The following is a 25,728-nucleotide window of genomic DNA, read 5'->3' as shown; positions in this document are numbered from 1 at the left end:
CAAACAAAACGTTCAGTCACCTTTCGTGAAACACCATAATGCCAATTTTTAAGCACAATCCATTAGAGCCGACCGCTTTTGAGAAATCAACAAATAAAGTATACTTTCTGTGAAAGGTATCTCTGGATGATAGCCTATAAAGTAAACAAAATGTCAACGCAAGAGTGTCCACAACGACATCCCGCCTGACACTCTGACATTTTGACTCCAAGACTGTAATCTTTTGTTGATAATATGAGTATTTAGCTTACTAAAAACACTCAATATTGTTATACCTCTGCAATTTTAACTGGCAACCTGGTTTTTCCCCCTTTTTTATGAGAAATGTAACCAGCTGTCCAAGAATTTGGAAACAGTTGATTCAAACATACTGTTAATCAGGAATGTGAAAAAAGAACAATAATGTCAGACGAATGATTGAACATTTCTACAATTAGCTTATCATCACCCGCTGATTTTCTAGTTTTAAGACGTCATAACGACTTGTTCAATAGGAAAGTCTAAGATGGATTGTGTTACATCATCCCGACTTATACTATCAATCAATCTCATTAAAATCATATCTTAGTTCGCACTAGCGCAAAACAAAGATCTGAGGACATCCCATTAGGGGTCACGTCAGAACAACCTTTTATCCGACCAATCAGAGCGTCCCTTACCAGATCATGAAAGCGTCACTCGGAATGTGATTTCTAATCTAATCGGAATGTAGTTTCTAAACCTCGAAAACTTTAACAGGGGGTATTCCGAACGATAGTTACGGGCTTAACGACTACAATGGAATCAAGACCATCTATTAGCTATTCGAGAATGTTCTTTTGTTCAGGTTTCAAATTTTTAATCGAGAATTTGTCAAAATATGTTTCGAAGCGTAGTCGCCTGATTTTAATGAGATTGTATTATCAATACAATGTTCTTCGTCTGCAATTTCCTCGGATTCAGAATCAAGTAAAATCAAAGTACTCATAACTAGCTTCATACTAATACTAAGTTTATGTTTGACAGTACCTATTGATAGGCGTTTCAATGAACCAAAAATCTTTACTATCTACAAGTTCTTCAATATTTTACATTGAATATTATCCTGATAAATCTTCCTCTCCTCACGAAGTTTTTGTCTGTTTAACAGAATATAACCAGCTAATGATTGTTTATTTTGATGTAATCTAAATGCCTTCAATGATCTTAATTTCTCGCAACGGTAATAGTAACATTTATTATCAAACCAAGGTTCTTAAAGGAACACTAAATCTACTTCTTGTAATACAGCTTGCAGTAGAATACTTTATATAGCTAAATAACTGCGTCATACAGGGAATTCAAATATATTACTTCAGAACAAGTATCAAGTATGGATACAGAGGTGAGGTGAAATGGGGTTTAACGTCGCGTCCAAGATTATTGCACTTACATAGCGACGTGCATGTACGCGTTTGTGTGGCTGCTTGTACTAGTCCGGACTGATACCGATTTATAGTGCTAGCACACTGAGATACCATGCCGCAGTTTAACATGAATATCCCACTCGGACACAGTATACTGACTCCGAGCCGACCAGTCATTGTTTTAGCCCCTTGATGCCGAGCGCCAGACAGGGTAACAACAAGTACCATCTTTTAACGTCTTTTTGTATGACGCGGCCGGGGATCGAGCCCCGGACCTTCCGCTCTCCGGGCAGACGCTCTACCACTAGACCACGGAGGCGGTCTGGATACAGAGTCTACTAAGAGTAAAAAGTCTTCAAATAAACCTACCTTGTCCTCGCTCCACACAACACGGTAACTGTCACCTGGTTACCGTGCATCACAGACACAGGAAGTCACCTATCCAGACGTCAGTACCACAGCGTCCATTAAATATGAATAAATTCGAAATATTGCAAGTATTTAGTAATGGTTCCAATACTTGTTCACCATTTTATCACAGGAGGACCTTTTAACATTCATACTGTCACATAATGCTGAAAGATATTGTATTTTAAGTCGATGGGCATCATCATCATCATCATCATCAACCACACCAGCGATGATCCTGTTCGCCCGTTGAAATCTCCACTAAGTAGGATATGAAGATGCCCAAACTTTTGTATTAAATCTAGCAGTGTTTCAAGCAATGTATACCCTAAAAAAGAAAACGTAAAAGTGATTTTACTTTTAGATTTTATAGATCATATGAATTATCAAGAGATGGTAATCGATTGTTCAAAACTGTCACACATCACTGTCATTGACCCAGGTTCCATATGGCACACATGGAACAGTTGATTTTCAAGGTGAAGGTCATCTGTTCTCTATGACTTGATACTATGTCTTGGCACTATTGACGCCGCAGCCGAAGATGCAGGTCAGTCAAAATGACACTTCGAACTGGTAGTCTAGCGTTAGTGTGTTCCGGCGTCAGGCTCTCCCGTGATCGTGTTTTTGAGATTTTTTCATCTTAGTTTCAATTCCAGAAACATTCAGAAGATAAAATCTAGAGGACGTCTGCGCGTTTGTTCTGGCTCAGGTCCGTGGCCATACCCCAATGCACTGTTAGTCTCGTTGGGGTTGGTGGTGGTGTCTCTGTGTCACGGGCAGGCGGAAGGTGGATTCTGTCCCGGGCATGGGTAGGCGTTTTTCGTTTCGGATTCTTTTCTTTCACCAACTGTCCACTTTTACAATATCCTCTTTTATTGCTGAGTCGCAGGTTCTGTTGCACCTACATGTATCTCTGTGTTTAGTAAGGTCATAAGCAAGTTATTTTCAATAACATCTATTCGTTCAACAATTATAGCGTGAAGGCGAGGCGTAGTATTTGCTGATAATATATATGTCAATATGTATCTCATTCATACACCTGTTTAATTTCATGATATCCGCTTCGATGTTCTCATTCCTCTGGAGGGGCGGTCGGCTACAATGTGTGAAGCCTATTTCTGGTGTCCCCTGCCGTGATATTGATGGAAGATTGCTAACAGCGGCGTAAAATCAAACTCACTCACTCATTTCTCTGGAGGGGCGGTCGGCTACAATGTGTGAAGCCTATTTCTGGTGTCCCCTGCCGTGATATTGATGGAAGATTGCTAACAGCGGCGTAAAATCAAACTCACTCACTCATTTCTCTGGAGGGGCGGTCGGCTACAATGTGTGAAGCCTATTTCTGGTGTCCCCTGCCGTGATATTGATGGAAGATTGCTAACAGCGGCGTAAAATCAAACTCACTCACTCATTTCTCTGGAGGGGCGGTCGGCTAAAATGTGTGAAGCCTATTTCTGGTGTCCCCTGCCGTGATATTGATGGAAGATTGCTAACAGCGGCGTAAAATCAAACTCACTCACTCATTTCTCTGGAGGGGCGGTCGGCTACAATGTGTGAAGCCCATTTCTGGTGTCCCCTGCTGTGATATTGATGGAAGATTGCTAACAGCGGCGTAAAATCAAACTCACTCACTCATTTCTCTGGAGGGGCGGTCGGCTACAATGTGTGAAGCCTATTTCTGGTGTCCCCTGCCGTGATATTGATGGAAGATTGCTAACAGCGGCGTAAAATCAAACTCACTCACTCATTTCTCTGGACAGCTCATTTTTCATCGTTCGAAGTTCGATTAAAATATCATCTTTCCCTGAAAAGACATGTTGGATTTGGGTTTGGCTTGTAGTTATCGGTCCTGGGCTAAGCTCTATGTCCCTCGATAACAAGAACTGACAATGTGTGTGAGGCACAACTGCTCCCAGACTCAACTACAGCACAGGTTGTACAACAATCCGAAATATTCCGAAATTACAATTTCTTGGTTGGACTGATTTTTTTTATCCGTGCAAAGTTTGGTCAGGAAATATTGAACTGGTCTTTATATTATGCTCCGCAAACGCGACGGGCGGAAAGATGCACCGACTTCACCCATTCCAATGTACCAAATTTGTGGCGGGTGATTAGGATGTGTGTAATTGGGTAGTGGCGGTATTCAGAAGAAAATGTTCACAGCGTTAGTCACTATTAATGTTTATCAAAACACACAAAAATAACCCATCAACGATTCATATGTAGCACATAAGAAAATATTACAAAAACATATATCTGAGATTACCCCGTTCAAAGTTTCCTGTCATCCAAGGCGCCGCAATTCGCTTAAGCGCCAGAAGTCTATCCTCCACATGAAGTCTTAGATGATGCAATTCGCTCTGTAGAGTTGCGTCTCTTGGGCAAACATGAAACCTATGGTCGTGGGTTCGAATCCCAGTTCGCAACAATGCTGTTTCTTGGTTTTTCAGCGCCATACCCGTCTTCGTTGGTTTCACCAAAGTGGTAAACGTCTGAGACCTGCATCACTTCGGGCCTACCCCCTACATCAAGCTGACACGCCGTGATATAACTGGAATACTGTTCAAAGCAGCGATAAGCCTAACTCATTCACTCATGTTCCAATACTATCCAATAACTACAAATGCCGTGACCGCATTCCCGACCAGGTCGTTATCAGCAGAGGAGAGATAAGCGTGTCTACAGTTCGGCAACACACTGTGAGCAGCTATAACTCTGCAAATAGCTTGCGAAGGCGTTGTGACATGTGATTAATATGCATTTCGCAAGGGGTACATCGGTCGATCATATACACCAGTGAGCAATACACTGACCTCGACAAACAACAGAAACGACCATCCTCGTGGTGTATGGGATTCATATACCCAACAAACATATCCACTGAGCAGTCTTCATAGCCACGTTGCTAGGCGACCTTGCAATCTCGCCATCTCACGTAACACACGGGATCAAGGTGTGACATGTTTACATTAATGTAAGGTGGACAGAGGGACGGCTTATCAAGCAACATGGCCTTCTTTCGACAGCTCCGGCTGCTTATGTGGAAGAATTTCCTTCTAAAACGTAGAAAGATTTGTGTGACAGTCTTTGAAATTCTTTTACCTCTTCTGGTCGGAGTTATATTTTTCAGTATGAGATTTCTGGTAAAGATCGAACAAAAGACAGCGACGGTATATTCCCCTGATGAAGTGCTTCGACGATTGTCGTACTTTGGCAACAATGAGGTTCTGTTCACGCCTAACAATTCCCTCATCAATGGACTTGTTGCGAGTATTAACGAAACACTGAAACATCCACTGGGTAAGTTAATTTCCCATATTTCACGAAACGTAAACGCGATACTCGACTTACCTCACCTGCTTTCGAAAACCTGATTGGTTGGTAGTTTAGCGGGATACGAGGTACTCGAGGTCACGCCTTTTATCGGGGTTCTTTTCCTGTGGCTAGATAGCTTAATTCTGTTGTTGAGGGCATCACTTACCGGTATGAAGACGAATTTAAGTTATGAATATTTCATCTCTCGAAATGTCAGCACTGTTAACTTACGAAAATAGGCTGTGAGAGGATATAAGACAGAAAAAATAATGATAACTAATAAAAAATATAATAAAAATATTGTGTTATGTTTGCATTCACGGATTGATCCGTCGTCTAAGGTTGAACACAAAACAACCTGCCGAGAGTTCAGAAGTTATAACCAACAGTCTTCACCGTTGAAGAATTAGACCTAAATAAAATCTTCTTCTTAAAATGCTCCTACGGGGAATGTAGATGACGTATCTTGTGTAAGGAACACACAATTGAAAAATTGAAAATCGTTGAAATGGCATCGGTCAATCTCCGTCCCAATTAAGCAACTTGGAGTCCTCTTTAATTCGTGAGTGAGTGAGTGAGTTGGGTTTAACGCCGCTTTTAACAGTATTCCAGTTATATCACGGCGTGTCAGCTTAATGTGGGAGGAAAGCCCGAAGTGATGCAGGTCTCAGACGTTTATCACTTCGGTGAAACCCACGAACACGGGTATGGTGCTGACAAAACCTAGAAACATAATCGTGGCGAACCGGGATTCGAACCCACGATTATAGGTTTCTGGCGTGCTCAAGGGACGCAACTCTGCACAGCGAATCCTTAGACGACTGGGCCACCGTGCCCCCTCTTTAATTCGTGTGTGACATCTAAGACATCTAAGACAACAAGATTTGATAGATGAGCCTTGTTCATAGCTACTTTTTGTTTGGGGTACCTTTTCACAAATCCCTATCATCTTTTGTATTGACACTCCCTATCAATATTAATACCAAGCATATTGTTACACGCGTTTCTTAGTCATAAAAGTAACCACGCCCGTTTGTATGTAGAATATTGCGTAACTTATTTCACTATTTGACTAGTTCCGTTGCAGTATTGTGAAACTCGCATACCTTCACTGATAAGTACACCCCGATTACATTCCTATCGATCTCATGTTAGTGCTTACAGCCAGTCACACGATAGTGATAGACGGACGTTTTGGATATCTGTTGTAATTGTAGCTATGAAAGGTCCTGTGTCAACATTTGGCAAGACTATCGTACGTTGTCCCCAACCCTGTTAATCAGCTGTTGAGTAAACACAAACTCTACGTGAAGAGTACGTCCGATAGTCTTTCACAACATTGTGAGTCGTTCAATTTAGTGAGGGAGTTGGGTTTAACGCCGCTTTGACAGGAATTGTATCACGGCGAGTAAGTCGTATTACCAACGAGCACGGTAACAGTGCTTACGAACCAAAGATCATTATCTGGAATTCGATCATAGAATCCATACATATTGACGCCAGTCTGAACACCGAAATGTAGCGTTAGAAACTCGGTAACCCCCGCCGTCCCCGTTTGATTCAATATCTTCTTTAATATGATAATAGGAATTAATTGGTACTCACATTGTCAATCTGAAGCAGAAAACACTAACAATCAAACTGCGGTAGATAGGAATTCCCCATAGAGTGTTAACAGGACCCCATGGGGTCACCATCCCCTTCACAACTGATAGGCGATTTTCCAGCATTTATTGATATTGAAACCATATGCTTCAAGACGAATATAACTTTTACCGTACTCAATAGATAAACATTGATCGGACCAGACCAGTTGCGCATACTTTCTTAGACAACAAAAAGTAACGGTGATCATAAGTTTGTGTATTCAACTATTACCGTAATCAATAGGTAAATATTGATCGGACGTGCGTGCGTGTGTGTGTGTGTGTGTGTGTGTGTGTGCAACTGTGTGTGCGTGCGTGTGTGTGTCTGTCTCTCTGTGTATCTGTGTCTGTCTGTGTATCTGTGTGTGCATGCGTGCGTGTGTGTGTGTATGTAAAATCTCTGTATATTTATCCGAATAGTGGTGTACAAAAAGTGCCTTTCAAACTGCTTACGTTGCTGTTAATCACTAATCGGGAGGCATATTCCACCTTGTCTAAAGAAGAAATTGTGATATTCACGGACAAATCCAGGAATTTTTCTACATTTAAACAAATTACATTTTGAATTATCACAACATGATGAATAACAAGATGACAATGGATATTTGACATTGTATAAATAGTTGTTTCTATACGTATGGAATTTATTCAGACTTTTTTGCAAATGCTTTCAGTAAACTAACATTCTTACCAACTTAATAAAGAAACGAAATAAACATTATTTCTGCTTCAAAGTAAATCTATCATGTTTCTTGTTGACTATTGATTGTTTGTCTACGTTATATAATCGAAACATCCTTTCGAGGTGACATCATGCACGAAATGAGACTGTGGTGTTATTACAAATATAGCCGCACACATTATTCTTGTGGCGCTCAAAAGAGCAAGGCAGTTGAAATATTATATGCTTCTGAAGATGTGTTGTTCAGAGCGATCAGGGAATTCTGATTCTGGGATGTCGAATGATACCTAAAACGCATATTTAGTATGTACACAACAATATAGAACCAACAGAAAACTTAACAAATTGAATGAAAATCAAAGTGTATCACATGTGTTAAAGTTAAACTCTGTGTAATAATGTCTGAAGAGAAAATTAATTCATCAAATAAAGGTGAGCTATTGAACATCTGTCTTTGGTACTCTTTTTCCCGACTCCATCGTGATTTTTGCTTGTTATTTCTTATCTTTAATTGGGTTATCATTTTCATATTTATTTTACATTTTTACCATTCATACAGGCATGCCTACGTTCAAAGGTTTTTCATCGAGAAAAGACATGCTGGACTACTTCAGTGTTAATTTAAAAAGGTTTGCTGTTGAATTTAAGAACGTTGCAATGACAGAGATGATCCTGCCCAAGAAAGTGCGATTGGCCATTCGACCTAAAGGGAACGCTTATGGTGGTGGTTGGCACACCAGAGAGACCACACCCTTCGTGGCTACTACTGGACCAAGAGACGATTCCACTCCAGGTAACGCATTGGATTAATAATGTTAGTGAGTGAGTATTACGCCGCTTTTAGCAATAGTCCAGCCTTACACGGCTGGGAACACCAGAAATGGGCTTCACACATTGTACCCATGTCTGGAATCGAATCCGGGTCTTCGGCATGACGAGCGAACGCTTTAAACACTAGGCTACCCGAACGCCCCTGTAATAGCATTAGAACAGCTTGTCATCTAGCCTTCAAATTTTAGCTGATGTCTGAACACACGATGGAAATGGCAAAAAAAGATAATGCACCACAGGTCATGCAGCAAGGATAACGTCATCCATGGTATACTTTCAGCACAGTCGAAAGGCATGACGGGGCTCCTGTGCAAGGCGTCACAAATAACTAGATACTATTTGTTTCATTTCCAAAACAACAGATCGTAATCAGCAGCGAAAGAGTAAAAAGTAATGTTTGTCTGTCTTTTGGGTTACACAGTCAAATGGTGATGCTACTAAGTGTTTGCGAAAACGTAGTGATTCCTAAACACATGCTTATGATACAGTCGGAATCGTACAATGAACAATGTTTTTCAACAGAAATGCCAAATGGTTATGGAAGTGAGGTGAGGTGAGGTGAAATTGGGTTTAACGTCGCGTCCAAGATTATTGCACTTATATAGCGACGTGCATGCACGTGTATGTGTGTGTGTGGCTGCTTGTACTAGTCCGGACTGATGCCGATTTATAGTGCTAGCTCACTGAGATACCATGCCGCAGTTTAACATGAATACCCCACTCAGACACAGTATACTGACTCCGAGCCGACCAGTCCTTGTTTTAGCCCCTTAATGCCGAGCGCCAGACAGGGTAACAACAAGTACAATCTTTTAATGTCTTTTTGTATGACGCGGCCCGGGATCGAACCCTGGACCTTCCGCTCTCCGGGCGGACGCTGGTTATGGAAGTGATTTTGTCGGTTTTGTTTATTTGCTACAAAGGAACTGCAAAAGTATATCTTTAACTTTATCAGTACCACAGGTGCCCATGATGAAATAAATATATAAATCACCTTGATGCATTACACCACACAGAACAAAGCGCAGCAATGTGAAACAGATTTACATCAGGTACTGCGTGACACAACACCAGATACGCCCCAAGACACAGACCAGAACATCTTGCCAAAGACCGAGAATAACACATGATGCAAATCTAAACAACATGACAGAACCTATAACAACATGAGACAAACCAGAGAGCGACATGACAAAACCCAGAACATGACAGAAACCAGAGCAACATAGAACTGCCCAAAACAACATCATACAACCCAGACCAACTTGACACAACCCAGAACAACATAGAACTGCCCAAAACAACATCATACAACCCAGACCAACTTGACACAACCCAGAACAACATAGAACTGCCCAAAACAACATCATACAACCCAGACCAACTTGACACAACCCAGAACAACATAGAACTGCCCAAAACAACATCATACAACCCAGACCAACTTGACACAACCCAGAACAACATAGAACTGCCCAAAACAACATCATACAACCCAGAACAACTTGACACAACCCAGAACAACATAGAACTGCCCAAAACAACATCATACAACCCAGACCAACTTGACACAACCCAGAACAACATAGAACTGCCCAAAACAACATCATACAACCCAGAACAACTTGACACAACCCAGAACAACATGATAAATGTAATGTAATGTCGTAAGAGCGTATAACTTAATAATATGTTCCTCTTTTTATCTGTTTCAGACTATGAATACTTTGTGGCTCTCCAGCGCATGTTTCATGAAGCCATCATCAAACATTTTAACCCGAACTCAACTGCTATACTGCAAGACCTAAAGGTTCAAATGCTGCGAATGCCATACCCGCCCTACATCGTTGACACTATGAGTGCGATGCTGCAGTACGTGTTTCCGGTGTTGCTGATGCTGAGCTTCATCCTGATGGCCATCCAGACAACGAAGGGAGTTGTTTACGAGAAGGAAAAGAAACTGAAAGTAAGTCTTCAGGTTTTGTAATGACTCAAATGGCTGTTATTTTCCTCGCGGTTTCAAATATGGAGTGCACCTATATAGAGGAGTGCATCGCCTGTCAATCATGGATTTAGAATCAGACCAACTAATTTTCGTTCCTAATCAACAGCGAGATATCAGCACACAAAGCAACATGAATACACGTGTGTGCCACAAACCTCTTTTAGATTAATGGCAGGTGATCCTGTCCACAGCGCACAGGTCACAAATCAGGTGAATTTAAGCAACGTGGAGGTCTCGGATAGAAGTTGGATGGGTGTCTCCTCAAGTATGTGATTTTTTCGAAATGTACCTCTATTCACCCTGCAGCGAATGGGTACCCGGTAGGACGAGATGGTAATGTGGCGGTTAACCTTCTTCCGCCACATCCTGGGTAATATACTCACCAGGTAGCTGTTGAAGCTCAACGCAAAACACGAATGAAAGTAAACTTAAGCTGGGCTATTTGACAGACCTAGAGTCATAATTGGAGCAAATAGTGCATTTGAACCCACATTCACCGGTTCCTGCTATGGTAAAAGGATGGAACTCTGCAGAGCAAATTAACGTCCCTTAGACTGCTGGGCAGCTACACAAACCCCGATAATTCCCAGGTCTTTGGTGAGACAGAAAGGACATCACTCACACACGATCATTTACAACTTTGTCCCTCATGGGAGTAGAGTTTACCCCGCTTTTAGCAAACTTCAAGCCATATCACGACAGAGGGATACAATGAGATTCACATATTGTACAAATGTGGGGAATTGAATCTTAATGTTCTGTGTATCAAGTTAACGCTTCAACCGTCATTCCAGCCTACCACCCCCTTGAAAGTTAAAACTTGACTACATCCATTTCTTACTTCCCAGGAGTCCATGAAGCTGATGGGTCTGAGTGCTGCAGCTCACTGGACGTCTTGGTTCGTGACCAGTTTTCTATATGTGTTGGTCGTGGTGGCCCTGTACGTTCTGCTGTGTGGAGTAAATGCAAGTGGAAATGGGGCTGCTTTGGCTAAATCAGATCCCTCCCTGTTCTTTGTGTTCCTCCTCTGTTACGGCGTCTCCATCATCTCCTACTGCTTCATGATCAGCGTCTTCACTCAAAGGGGTAAATATGGATTATTTTAGACCTAGTATTGAAATACAATATGACAATACCATTTATTTACATATTATTTCCAATAGACTAATTTAATATCTATAAAATTTATCAGTGAGTGGCAATTGTATTTAAGTCGGGTGTTTTTCCGTCTCGCATTTGTCACAATTTACCTTACGCCGTTTGTTGATTGAACCACTTGATTGAACAATCAGCTGTGATATGGAATCTGTAATTTGATTTGACAACCTCAAACCTGTTCCTTTAAGGCGATTATCGAACTCGTTATTCATATCAACATTCAGGACAACCACACTTTTAGAATTATGTGTTACCCCCACAAAGCATTTGCCCATCAAATACATTATAAGACATTTCAAGTAACTGAAGGACATGAAAAATTGAAGGAAGATATTTTCAAAATATATCACAGATAAAAACATATTGAAATGCATTTGCCGATGTCACTCAAAGTGACGGCAACATCAATATCCACGTTAATGGCTCATGTCTTATTGAAATAATACACATATGGACGTATGGATGGTTGGTTAATGATCCCCTGATTGTTGATAATAGGCTCTTTGTCTTTAAAGTTCTTTAAAAAGGTCCTCTGAAACCATCCATTGCATTTATTACGATATTTCAGGTAATTTAGAACATCATCTTCTTATGGCTTTCTTAATATTTGCAGCAAACATCGGAGCAGCAGTCAGCGGGATCGTGTTCTTCATATCCTATTGCCCGTACTTCTACCTGCAGATCATATACCAGAACATGTCGAGGTCAGCTAAACTGGCTTCCTGTCTCCTGTTCAATGTGGGAATGGCGTTTGGTGCAAAGGTCATATCACTCTATGAAGGAGCTGGTATGTTTCTTTCATCCTTGAGTGAGTAAGTGAGTGAACAGGGTTTTAGGCCGCTTTTAGCAATATTCCAGCAATATCTTGGCGGGGGACACTAAAATGGATGGGCTTTACACATTGTACCCATATGGGGAATTGAACCCGAGCCATTGGCGTGACGACAGAAAGCTTTAACCACTAGGCTATCCCACTGCCCCTCACCCTGGAAAATTCAATTCCAATATAAGTATGGACAGGATAAACACTACTAAATATGAATGTACTGGATATAGGTTCTCATCTCCTTTAAAATGCAAATGGGGTTTAAAATTTGGTAAATTTGAAAATTGCTGCTGAACTTCAACGTAAATACTTTTTTTTCTTTGGCCCATAAAGTGCATCTGAAAAATGCTTTCAATGTCCCAATTCCCATAAATATTTCCATGTGTCTATGTTGAATATATAGGCTCGGGTGTGCAGTGGTCTAATTTTCATGAGCCTGCTACTGTGGATGACAACTTCTCCCTGCTGGACGCCATTTTGATGTTGCTAGGCGACACGGCAATCCACCTCCTCATCACCTGGTATATGGACAATGTTTGGCCAGGGGAGTTTGGTGTGCCGAAACCAATCTATTTCCCCTTCACCGTAAGTAATTGTTATAGCATGTACACAACACACGTGCTTGAAGAGATTCAAAGTTCACACCCTATTTTAGTGCAAAAATGAGAAAGTAATTGCGTTATTACGTATTTAATTATTTTTATGTTTTGCACATTTTGTAATGCTTTTGAACTGATTAATTAATTCTGATTACTTAAGATCTCTTATTAATTCATGTGAAGGTTTTGCATATTTAGTAATGAGTGAGTTAGGTTTAACGCCGCTTTAAACGGTACTCCAGTTATATCGCGGCGTGTCAGCTTAATGTGGGAGGAAAGCCCGAAGTGATGAAAGTCTTAGACGTTTACCACTTCGGTTAAACCCACGAGCACGGGTATGGTGCTGACAACCTAGAAGCATAACAGGGCCGAACCAGGATTCGAACCCACAATCATAGGTTTCTGGCGTGACCAAGGGACGCAACTCCGCACAGCGAATCGCTGCGCCTTAGACGACTGGTTTTTGAACTTTTGAACTGATTTATATCTCATCAATTCAAGTCACAACGTTAGTCACGTTTGCATGTGCACACTAATCTTTAATACCAGGGCTCTTACTGGTGTGGAACTAAACAGACTAATGCTGATTGTTCAAGTACTCAGCACTTGGATGAGAAGCACTTTGAGAGGGAACCAAGTGGTATGATGAATGGAATATCCATCCAAAATCTTAAAAAGGTGAGAAAATTGAATGCTTGTGAGAAAAACCCGTTTTATTGATTTTGAAATATAATATCAACATAAATTATCTCAAACCTGGGAAATCAGCAAAAACTAATATAAACATGTTAATCATAAAGATACTATGATTGATAATATACTCTAAGAAAAAAAGAAAAAAAGAAAAAAATGGCTGAAAAATTCAACCCTTGGTGGGTGTATTTCAAAGCATGATACGAAAAGATTTCTTCCGTAAAAGATGAAATTTCACATAATTAGAGCAACAAGGTTTGTCCAGATTTCATAACACACGGATGTCGTGCAGTTGGTCAGTGGTGACGTCAAGTTCAATATACGTCCCTGCTTAACCGTATTAGTCTCTGAATTTTGGCCTGGGGAGACCTTCTCCGTTCCTCCTGTAGTGTTCGAACCAGTTAATGAAGTGTTGCAGACTGTGGTTGACGCTGTCGTAGACGTCGACCGAGTTCATCCCAAAGATGCTCAAAGAATGTACATTTACGTTGTTGTTGGAGGGAAGGCTCCCGTGTGCGGCCTGACGATATCATTTTTGGAAAATCTCACATTGGACGTCAATTACAGGAAGGAAGCGTTGATGCAAAATTCGTCCAATGGCGCGGATTCAAGATCTGAACGTTTGTTCACCAAAGAACGCGTTGAAGGCGGTGATGTCGTTGACATACGGAGTCCAAATGAGGTCTCTTGGCTCTCAATCCAACCTTAGCGAAGGCGATTCCGTACAGTCAAGGCGGACATCCATCGTCGTCCTGGCACATTAGCAGCTGTGTGTTCGGCCGTGACAGTCCAATCACATAAATGAAGCACCCGGATGTACCAATCTCGGGCGGGTGAAGTGACTTGTGGTCGGCCGGAACGTGGACGGTCTCTGGTTGACCCAGAATGTTGCAATCGTACAATGAGACGTAAAATTGTTGTCTGCTCGACGTTTAGACGACGAGCAACTGATATCTGGGACTCCCCAGGTTGAAATGGGCCTTTGGCGATTTTGGATGTTGCAGAGACAAGTCAAATGGCACAATTTATAATACCAAATACTCATATCCGTATATGTACATGATCCATGGCGTATTTCAACAATTTTAGAGCAATTTTGGTTAAAGAAACAATATTCATTATAATGCAATCGGTTATGCGTTTCTTTTTGGGGGGAGTGAATACATCCATTGGTAATACACGTTCTACACACCCTCTCTGACGTTTTGTTAATTATCAAAGTGCAATGTCTTTCGAAGGTTTTCGGCTCCGGGTCTAAGCAAAAGGTAGCTGTGGACGGGATGAGTCTCAACATGTTCGAGGGTCAGATCTCTGTTCTCCTGGGTCACAACGGCGCTGGAAAAACTACAACTATGTCTGTCCTTACAGGTATAGCTACATATTCATACGTTTGTGTGTGTGTTTGTGTGTGTGTTGTTTGTTTGTTTGTGCGTGCGTGCGTGCGTGCGTGCGTGCTTGCTTGCTTGCTTGCGTGCGTGCGTGCGTGCGTGCGTGCGTGCGTGCGTGCGTGCTGATATGATTCATCACGAGCGTTTTTACGTATGGTTAATATCAATCAATCGTTTTTTGCCGAGTATTTCAACTATAAACGGCACAGTCTTGATATTTCACATATTAAACCACTAGAGTGGTTCTATCTCTTTATCATTTCGAACTTTTTCCCGTTTAGAAATATATGCAATTGTTGAAACATTACAGAAAATGATGTGTTGCGGTGCATATGTCCCAGAGCTGTGTAAAACAAAACAAATAACTCTATAACTTCTGTTTCGGAACATCCATTCTCCGTGTTCCATATGTTGCAGCGTAATTAAATAAATAACGTGTCATTCTGTTTGTATCTCACTATATCTGTGGTATAATTTCACAGTTTTAGTCATTTAGACAAAGTCGCGCTCTCAGTTTCGGAACGTCACACGTGCGGATAGTTCACAGTGGTTAATTTTAGTAATTGTTACTGTTACATTCCATGAACATCCGGGGGACTTGGGGGAATGTCAAGATTGTTGATCGTTTTCGGCAGTCGCATCGCCAAACAATAGGTAATTTGAGAGTGCTGACCGTAGTCTCCTTGCAATTTTATCATTATGCGTGGGCCATTAGTTTCAGGAACAAATCAAGCTTGGGTTTCAGACCACTGTGTTCATGTGTTGGATGGAATGCTTCCTTAAATTATTTTGGATATTTGTTTGTGCTGACGGGGATTTATGTTGCCGTAATTAGTCACAGAAGTGTCATTCTTTTAATCTGTTTTGTCCATGTTTGGTCATTCATCTATTGTCCAAGATGTGTACGCGCAGTATGATTTGCACGTCTTGTAACAGACTTTTCGAGGTAGCATAGTATCGCTGAATTTGTTATGAGATAACACATTGGTCAGACAAATGACAAAACATTGTGTTGGTAACATTTACATCACTTAATATGAAGCAGCTACTTTTTTCCGTTACAAATAATTGTATATTGTCAGGAGGAGTGTATGCCACATATACTTTAAACCTTCCCCTTGTGGAGTGTGAGTTACATATGTCACCCGCGGAGCTTTTACGAATGTTCGAGCTGAAAGGCTTGTACACCATGAGACCAGAGGTCGGTAGGAAAACACGGGCATTCAGCTCGTAAATCCCGTACGCTAGTGACACATGTAACCTCATTATAAGGTCGCAAGTTGCAGGATTTCTTTCTGCCTTAATATCTGCCTGTAACAATTAGATTTATCTTGCAACCACAATCGGACTCGAAGTGTGAAGAGCACCAAAGGTGACAAGCAAGTGACGTCATATCAATATGGAGTTGTATAAGGCAGCAACTGCCCAATCAGATTATGCTTTTTCTTACAAATTAATTATAATTTTTGTGTGACCGTTCAAGGTTTCATCCCTGCATCTGGAGGGACCGCCATTGTGAACGGTTACGACATCAACAACGACATCCAGAGTGTCCGGCAGAGTCTTGGTCTCTGTCCTCAACACAACATCCTGTTTGACAGCTTGACTGTCCAGGAACATCTGGAGTTCTTTGCAAGTGTAAGTTTCGTTTTTCTACATAAGACTACATGATCAGAATCCTGAACAATATGTGTCAATATTATGTTGTTGGTAAATTGATTTAAGCAATTGGGATACGTTGACATGCATCAGCCAAGACCACCCAATTTCATTAGTTGCCTCATTCGACAAGCATGGGTTGCAGAAGACCAATTCTAACGCAGATCTTCACGGAAGAATTAATGAGGTACTATGATATAGGGTGGTCAAAAGATACTGGGTCGATCATTTATGTATGTTTATGTTGATCAGCTTCTGATATGGCCAACTCAAGTCACCGGAAATATATATTCTAGCTATTGATTGTTTTGATATTAATCTTATGGTTGATCAAGAGGTCAGTCACACCATATAATGAACTTACTTATATCTGTTTCTGTCGTTGGGGGGAAAGGGACACGTTGCGTGTATTTATCTTCAATAGGTTGTTTTACTTAACCTTGTATAATTTTGTTAGATTATGTGGAGCATCTCGAATTTGAGATGTACCATTTATTTGCAAACACTTGCATATAACGCCGAATCGTCTTCCCAAAAATGTTTCTTTAGCTTTAGTGAGAAAATCTAGAAGTGAGTGAGTAGGGTTAAATCCGATTTGAATAGGATTGCTGTTGTATTATGGCTTATCAGCTTCATATGGAAGAAAGATCTTGTGTTTACCCATTAAAAAACTGTTGGCATGGGTATGGTACTTACAATTCAGAAAGGAAAGCAATACAAGTTCTGTTTTTGCAGTTGAAAGGTTGTCCGAGCAAGAATGTTCAATCTGATGTCACCACCATGATGAATGAGGTTGGCTTAAGTCTGAAGAGATTCACACAGTCTCAACATCTATCTGGAGGACAGAAGAGGAAGCTTTCTGTAGGCATTGCTTTGATTGGAGGATCGAAGGTATGAGGCCAATATATATCATTTCATACAAAATTGAAAAAATGCACTTTATCACTATACCATGATATATTTATGATAGAAATAGAACTATGTCTGATCAGAAAACACATTGCAGATCGTGATCTTAGACGAACCAACTTCCGGCATGGATCCTGCAGCCAGGAGACAGACATGGGACATCCTTCAGAGAAACAGACAGGGCCGGACAATGCTGCTGACCACTCACTTCATGGACGAAGCTGACCTTCTGGGTGACCGCATCGCCATCATGGCAGAAGGGGTGGTCAAGTGCTGTGGGACATCGTACTTCCTGAAGAAACTCTATGGCATGTGTTGTTACCAATAACTTATACATTTATGTTTGAAGATGTCATTTTCCACATTGTTCATAACAGCTGATAGAAAATGTAACCTGGCAATGCAACATGTGTCAGTACTTGGAAAAAAGCACCTTTTATACGTGATAGAATTATTTTAATCTTGAAAATAATTTTGACATGTTTTTTTATACTCTTGTGTTTCCCCAGAGCTGCAGAAAAGCAAAATTTGTAACGTGTCATTTGGGGACATTTCGACATTTCAGGTGCTGGCTACCACCTGGTGATGGTGAAGGAACCCACCTGTCAGGTGGCATCAGTGACGGCAGTTGTCCAGCAATACGTCCCTACAGCAGTCACGGAGAGTGAGATCAATGCTGAACTATCCTACTTGCTGCCTGATGATCAGTCAGCCAATTTTGCTGCCCTCTTCACGGAGATTGAAACCAAGAGGGGGGAGCTTGGCATATCCAGTTTTGGCGCAAGTGCAACTACTATGGAGGAAGTGTTCCTCAAGTGAGTAGTGTTTCTTATTTCAAAACCTATATTGAGTTCGTGGAAGGTACAAGTATAATCAATAAAGTTTCAGTTTACAAAGACAAAGTACCGTTAGTTTTCTGATGCCCTGTCATTTTAGGACAATGTTTAAATTTAAGTGCAACAATTTCATAAATATATTCAGGAATACAATAGTGTCAGGTTTACTCTACTAAGTACTCACATGCAGGCGATATGGTTACATTTATGCATTTTCTTTAAACTGTTTCTGCTCAAACATTATGAAACAATACCAAAATAAAAGTCTTCAAATTTGTATTTATTGGATAGAGCTGGAGAGCAGGAGCAAAAGGAGGATGGAGATGAAGATTACCCAACAGGATCAAGAAACAATTTGATATCTAACGGAACAAATAGTTGGAGCAATGAAATGAGAGAGATGATAACGGCTGATATATTAGGTACATACTTGTTCAACACAGCAAAAGTCAGTTTTACGTAAACTGTTTATGTTAATATGATAATTGTTAGTGTGATATTGTGACTTTTATCTGCATTTAACAACTGAAGTGGAACATACCACTCTATTTCTATCTAGGCATAGATTAGGGCTGCCAGTTGCCTGAGTCAATTGACAAGTGGTTTGTTTATCTGTAAAGCAATGTATAGTCCTTAGACAGCATCATTTTCATTACATTATGGTCATCAACATGTTCATATAATCAGTTTTGTTTATACATTTATGTATTTATTTCAGCATTCAATAAGGGTTTCACTAAAACCAGAGGAATAATGTTAGAGCTGTCTCGCTTTAGAGGATTGTTTGTAAAGAAGGCTCTTCACACATGGAGGAACAGGACCATCACCATTGTCCAGCTTTTGTTACCAGTACTTTTTACTGTTGCTGCTTTGATTGTAAGCGAGGCAGATCACGGAGAGGTAGTCGAGGTTCCGTTATCTCTAGACTTGACACCATTCAAAGGCACCTACGTCCCATATGAAGGTGGTCCAGAACAACTACCACAGCAACTTGCACAGGCATACCGTGATCAGTTTGCAGGAACTAAAAACAAACCTGAGGTGATAGATCTATCGACATATAATGTGACAAGCTATTTCTTATCAAGAGCAAACGAGCTTAGTATCGGTGCATACAACAAGAAAATGATCATCGGAGCACAGTTCAAATCTAGCAAAGAAGTAATGAGTATTTTTAATGGACAACCTTACCATAGCCAACCCATAGCTTTGTCTTTCATGATGAATGCAATACTCAAACATTTTACATCTCAGGATCATTCCATTACCACTATCAACAACCCTATTCCCCTTGAAGCCGCAGACAATTCAATTCAAACAATTTCCTCAGTATCTGCACTTGGCTTTTCTGTGGCCTATTGTATTGTCTTTGGCATGGCCTTCCTGGCTTCATCCTTCGTGTATTTCCTCATCAAGGAGAGACAGGTGGGCGCCAAACATCTTCAGATTGTTAGTGGAGTTGGACCATTTGTCTTCTGGTTGTCCAACCTGGCCTGGGACTACATCAACTACCTGATTCCATCCCTGCTGCTGCTGATTGTGTTTGCAGGATTCCAGTCGCCAGCATATACAGAAGATGGGAGATTAGGCATCGTGTTCCTCATCCTGCTTGTGTATGGTTTGGCAGTTCTGCCATTCATGTATGCTCTTCAGAATATGTTCAAGTCCCCTCCTACCGGGGTGGTTGTCATCATCATCTTGAATATTATTACAGGTGAGGTATTAAAAAATGTCCTAAAATTGAAAGACGAAAATTGCCATATACTTTTCAGCTGTACTGCGTAAAGCAATTATTGGTCGTAAATTGACAGCTTCTAAATAAAGCCATGGTATTGGTGAATGAGAGTAATTGGTTTTTATTTCAGTTGATTAATATTTCTCCCAACAGGACTTGCCACTCTTTTATCGGTATATATGCTGACCGTGTACAGAAAGACATCTGAGGCTAAAGCCACAGATTGGATGTTTCTCCTTATTTTTCCTCACTACAACTTTGGCAAGTCATTCATGGATATGTACACCAACTACATGTTCCTCGATGGATGTACAAAGCAAAACTACACCTATATGTGTGCTATATCACAGAGAGATCCTTGCTGTAAAGGTTGGTTTCTATAACTTTTATATATTTATAGATAAAGTCGTATATGATTCTGTAAAAGCTGAGTGTTTAGCTTTTTGTTTGCAACCGTCAGCAAATGTCCACGGAAATGGTATACCTCTTTCACTTCTAAACTTGACAGATTTTATTATTTTGTACATGACATCAGAGTTAAATGTTTTTTGCATTGTTTGGTAACAGACACTTGTGGGGACTACTGCTTTGAATTTACTGAAAACTTCCTGGATTGGGACTCTCCGGGTGTCGGACGCTATGTTGTCTTCATGCTGTTCCAGGCTATGGTGTATATGTCTGTGACACTGTTCATTGAGTATCAGATACCGCAGAGAATCTGGTATGCCTTCAGACCACAGGAAACAGAAATACCACAACCCGGTGCACCGTCCTTCGGTGCAATTCAACAAGTTCCAGAGGATGGAGATGTTCTCCGTGAGAGGCAACGCATTGATGAATTTGCCATTGGAGCTGGGAACTCAGATGCATTAGTCCTGAAGGACCTTTACAAACGATACGGGAACTTCGTTGCTGTTGATCATCTGAGTGTGGGCATACCTGAGAAGGAGTGCTTTGGTCTCCTTGGGCAAAACGGTGCAGGAAAGACAACAACTTTTAAAATGATGACTGGCGATGTGATGCTGACACGTGGAAATGTCTTCTTACAGTCCTTCGACATCAAGAATCACACCCAAAAGGTAATACACGTCTTTTTATCATGTAACACAGATTGGAATATGTATATTCTGCTGTACGCCACAGTCGGCTTTACTTACAAATATACGAGTCTTACATACTCAAGTGGGGGTGCAGACATGGCAGTCGGGGTGTCGACCATGGCACCACAGTTCCCAGAGATTCGTCGATTAGGAGAGAAACTCACCCATAACTCGGCCAGTGTTTAGGTTAATGAAGCCGAAACAGTGTCAGAGGGATAATAATTAGCTGAGGATTTTGATGTAAAATAAATGTGCGTTGAAACTACTTTTTTTCTAAATATTCATGATAGCAGCACATCTGTTCACTTTAAACAATATTTGACAGAAACAGATCCCAGTGTAGCTGTATATATTGACGATAGTACAGGTGGAAGACCACTGTCGCGTGTATATTCGTGAATTTATTACAAGATTCGCCCTAATTATGATCCTTGGTTTTACATGCTTGTAGGTTTCCTCACACTGGTAAACGTCTTATAACTCGCTCGCTGACTCACATACTCACTCACTCATTCATTCACTACAGTTACAAGAAAAGTATTGACAAAGATTCATGAGTACCTTCACGCGGAAGATAATCATAATTTGTTTTCATGTGTTCGGACTGTATTGAGTATTAGATGTTTCATTTTAACATAATTAAATGAGGTTTCAGTGTTAACATTTCTGGGCATCGAATATTTAATAAAAGAGTGTGACATAATCAAAAGCAATATCTGTTGAATGCAGAGTCTGTTGTACGATTCCGACTACATCATAAGCATGTGCTTATGAATCACTGCCGAATAATAATGGTACAAGGAGTTCGCGTAAAGGTTATCATACCCAGCCCACTGATGCCACTCATCACAAACACATGCCAGGGCATGTCAAGTGCTCACAAGAACAAACTCTGCCCTGATCCATATATCTTTCTGTTACATTTTAGATCCATGTGGGGATGTATTATTTAATTTCATATACCTCTTGATAACAGATGCAGGAGAACATGGGCTACTGTCCCCAGTTTGATGCTCTGATTGATCAGATGACTGGACGAGAGACTCTTACAATGTACGCCAAACTCAAGGGAGTGCCGGAAAACTACGTCAAAGGCGCTTGTGACAACCTGCTGGATATCATGATGCTCAGGCAATATTCAGACAAGCCAACATCGGAATACAGGTTGAGTTCATTCACACACATGATGAATATACCGAATCACCACTTTGAATTTTGTGAACGGATACCAGTACTTTCGGACACATTGTTGTGTTTATGAGATCTTACATAGGACATGTTACATATTGAAGTACTTTGGTTTCTCATGTTGCGGCCTTATCATATAAACATAAAATGGTTGATGATGTATCGTGTATATTCAGAACAAAATTGATGTACTTTCGTCTATTTCACAGTGGAGGTAACAAACGTAAGCTGAGCACTGCAATCGCTCTTGTTGGAGACCCGGCCATCATCATGCTGGATGAGCCGTCCACAGGGATGGACCCCAAGGCCAGGAGGCAGCTCTGGAACGTCCTGTCAAAGGTCCGGGAACGTGGTAGGACCCTCGTGCTCACGTCTCACAGGTTTGTAAAAACGATGCTTCAAACCAATTTAATGTAAAAAATCTGCTACAAAATTTATTGTATCCTATAAATTATACTACAACTAATTCGGATTTATGAATTTTCAGCATGGAAGAATGTGACGCTCTGTGTACGAGAATTGCCATCATGGTGAATGGGAGATTTGTGTGTCTTGGAACACCACAACATTTGAAGACCAAATTCGGCCAGGGCTACACGCTGATAGCTAGGATGAAAACAGTTGAAACAGGAGTATCAGAAGAAAGGGCTCCCGCTTTAACTGAACCTCTGGTGAACTTCATCACATCAACCTATCAAGAAACCAAGGTGTTCGACGACCATCAGGGCTACGTTCACTTCCAAGTTCCTTACAACGCCGTCAGTCTCGCCCAGGTCTTCACGGTGATGGAACAATCCAAGGCGCAGTTCTCTGTCGAGGACTATTCAGTTCACCAAACAACCCTTGAACAAGTGTTCCTCTCATTTACACGTTCGCAAGTTCCACCAAAGGAGGATAAAACAAGCATGCTAAAGAGAATATGCTGCTGTTTGCTGTTTAATAATGATTTTCACAAACAAATTGAATAATTTATGTTCAAAAATAACTGTCAGTGTCCGGTATATGTATATACACGCTCTATGATATTTATTGATAAATCGTTTTTATCGAGGTGTTTTATTGATAAGAAATGACATCAGACATTCATTAGAAGACGCGCTGCCTTGTTGAAGTTTTATAATAGAAGTAAATACATACTCATACCAATTAACAGTATTTCGGATAATAATTCGAAACCATCCACCACCGAAACGATAACAGACACTACATGTATACAAACCCTGCTCACAAACCCAACTCAAAATACCACACACACACCCACACACACACACACGCACACACACACGCACACACACACAGATAACTAAACAGAAAACACTCACACACACCCATCCTCCTCACTCACTCCCGTCCATCCAAAATACACCCTCACCCCTCTACCTCCGATCCACACAAACACGAAACATAAACACAAAATACACACCACATCCACTCACTCACCACAGCCCCATACCAAACACATCCACGCACCTACAAGATACCGTTCAAAAGAAAGACCTGTGATTTTATCCAAACAATGAATTGGCAAATAAATGTCTACAGTGGCGTAGTGTAGATTTAAGGACATCGAGCGACTTCGACATTTAGTATTGTTTTTCAGATTTGTCTGAATTCTCATAATGTGTTCAACATGACAAGGTCACTGGGCCTGATTTTTTTCTCACCTGTGTTGCTCATTTGGCAGGTAACTCGTCTTTTCGGTTACCTGAAAATCTCGATTTTTACCTGACAACGATGACGAGAAACATAACTGGGCCTAACTTAAAAACGAATCTGTATATCAAATGAATTGCATTTCATTATATCAATAAATTGCAAATGATTCCAAGGCTTTTAACTGGCTAACCAAGAAATCTTGTTTGCGTGGATAAATAGGCCACGCCAATCACCTGACAGCTGTTCCTGATTGGCTGATAATAGAATGGGCGGGGCTATTGTTGCATTACTGGGTTGAACGATGTCACTGATTTCGATCTTTGGCTACTGCTTTTTGGGGTCAGTGATTGAATAAGCAGCCCGTCAGTAAGATATTATTTTTTAGTTATTTATGCATAAGAATGAACTTCAACCTTCCTCTTGAAGTTGTTCCGCACTGTCCGATATCCTTCACAATCCTGGAATTTCGGTAACACAATTGGTCGTTTATGCGTTTTGATGACATTTTTTTGGTAACAAATATTTATGCTTCATAAATCTTCATGCTTTACAAATCGTATATGTGGTGATGTCTTTCATATATATATACTTTCATCACAGGATTGAACAGCTTGTAATTCTCTGTATTATCCTTTTGTTCAAGACAGGCGAGTAAATAACAAACAATCATGAAATACTCACATTCCTCACCAATAGCATGTTCTGTTGAGTGCAAGCCACAAGCCCCTGACCACAACAGCCGCCTGGCGCTTGTTTGAGTGAGAGAATATGGTTTTACGCCGCTTTTAGCAGCATCGGGGCGGGGGACACCAGGAATGGGCTTGTCACATTCGAACCCTTGTCTTCGGAGTGACGAGCGAACGTATTAACCACTAGGCTTCCCCCACCGCCCAGCCTGAAGAGTCAGAGACATTGAATCAAGAACTGATGATAAGATACTGGAAGCTGACGGGTACCTTCAGCCATCTCAGTCGGGCAGTCGTACTGTGAGGAGACTACTAGGAGCAGTGTCTATCACTAAATACATAGGGCTTTCCGGGTTTTTACGATGGAATTAGAAACAATATATGATAGATAACAAATTGAAAGAAACATGTTAGTCCGTATATATTTTATTGTTTGTGTACGTGTTTTATTGTTTGTGTATGTGTGTTTAGAATATAATAAACATTTTCTCTCTCTGAATTTTATTATATACATGTATTGTTAACTGTAGTAGATACCTATATCACTGTATCTCAGAACGCAGAACTTATTGCATCCACACATGTTATTGTTATATATAATTTCCTGCATATTCCTGCTTGAACAAGGACCTACCTGTGTGTTGTAATCGGTGCAACTGTGTGTCCACATGTGAAAACTCAGCTGGCTCACGTCACACGTCACATCTCCCATTAAGTCAGCTCTATTTCTCAAGCAGAATTTAATTTCTGTGGACATTTTGAATGAAGGGGAATTCAAACGAAATTCGTTTTATAATCATATTTAACAAACCTGCATGTATTTTACCAAATTCAAACACTTATACACCCTTTCTACATTTCGTTCCTTGGGCCCTAGACCATTCAACTCGCTCGCGAAGGTAGAAGGTCTTTTACGAATACATTTACAGTGTTCATGTAAATGTATAACTTTTAACTGTATATTATATAGTCATGAAAATCAATTTTCTCGTTCCTCCATAAAAAAACGTTTCCGCC

At 40.7% G+C, this 25,728-nt stretch overlaps 1 protein-coding gene across 1 annotated transcript; it reads left to right on the top strand.

The window, feature by feature from the left end:
• Positions 1–3,456: 3,456 nt before the first annotated feature.
• LOC124136782 (phospholipid-transporting ATPase ABCA3-like) lies at positions 3,457–25,210 on the top strand. Its single transcript, XM_046502815.2, has 19 exons — positions 3,457–5,099; positions 8,002–8,235; positions 9,989–10,239; positions 11,127–11,364; positions 12,050–12,223; positions 12,666–12,847; positions 13,411–13,539; positions 14,793–14,922; positions 16,426–16,580; positions 17,337–17,492; positions 17,608–17,818; positions 18,076–18,325; positions 18,638–18,768; positions 19,065–20,060; positions 20,235–20,450; positions 20,649–21,160; positions 22,158–22,345; positions 22,579–22,749; positions 22,857–25,210. The coding sequence occupies exons 1-19, from the start codon at positions 4,808–4,810 to the stop codon at positions 23,335–23,337; spliced, it is 5,097 nt and encodes a 1,698-aa protein (XP_046358771.2). The 5' UTR covers positions 3,457–4,807; the 3' UTR covers positions 23,338–25,210.
• Positions 25,211–25,728: the final 518 nt, after the last annotated feature.

Source organism: Haliotis rufescens, unplaced genomic scaffold (assembly GCF_023055435.1).
Source record: "Haliotis rufescens isolate VD_foot unplaced genomic scaffold, xgHalRufe1.0.p SCAF_70, whole genome shotgun sequence".
Taxonomy (NCBI): domain Eukaryota; kingdom Metazoa; phylum Mollusca; class Gastropoda; order Lepetellida; family Haliotidae; genus Haliotis; species Haliotis rufescens.
The sequence above is the reverse complement of the archived record's forward strand: the minus strand, read 5'-3'. Positions and strand labels throughout refer to the sequence as shown.

Coding starts and splice junctions, on each gene's coding strand:
- LOC124136782 (XM_046502815.2), top strand. CDS start 4,808: ATGGCCTTCTTTCGACAGCTCCGGCTGCTTATGTGGAAGAATTTCCTT. Junction 5,100..8,001: donor AACACTGAAACATCCACTGG/GTAAGTTAATTT, acceptor CCATTCATACAG/GCATGCCTACGTTCAAAGGT. Junction 8,236..9,988: donor AAGAGACGATTCCACTCCAG/GTAACGCATTGG, acceptor TATCTGTTTCAG/ACTATGAATACTTTGTGGCT.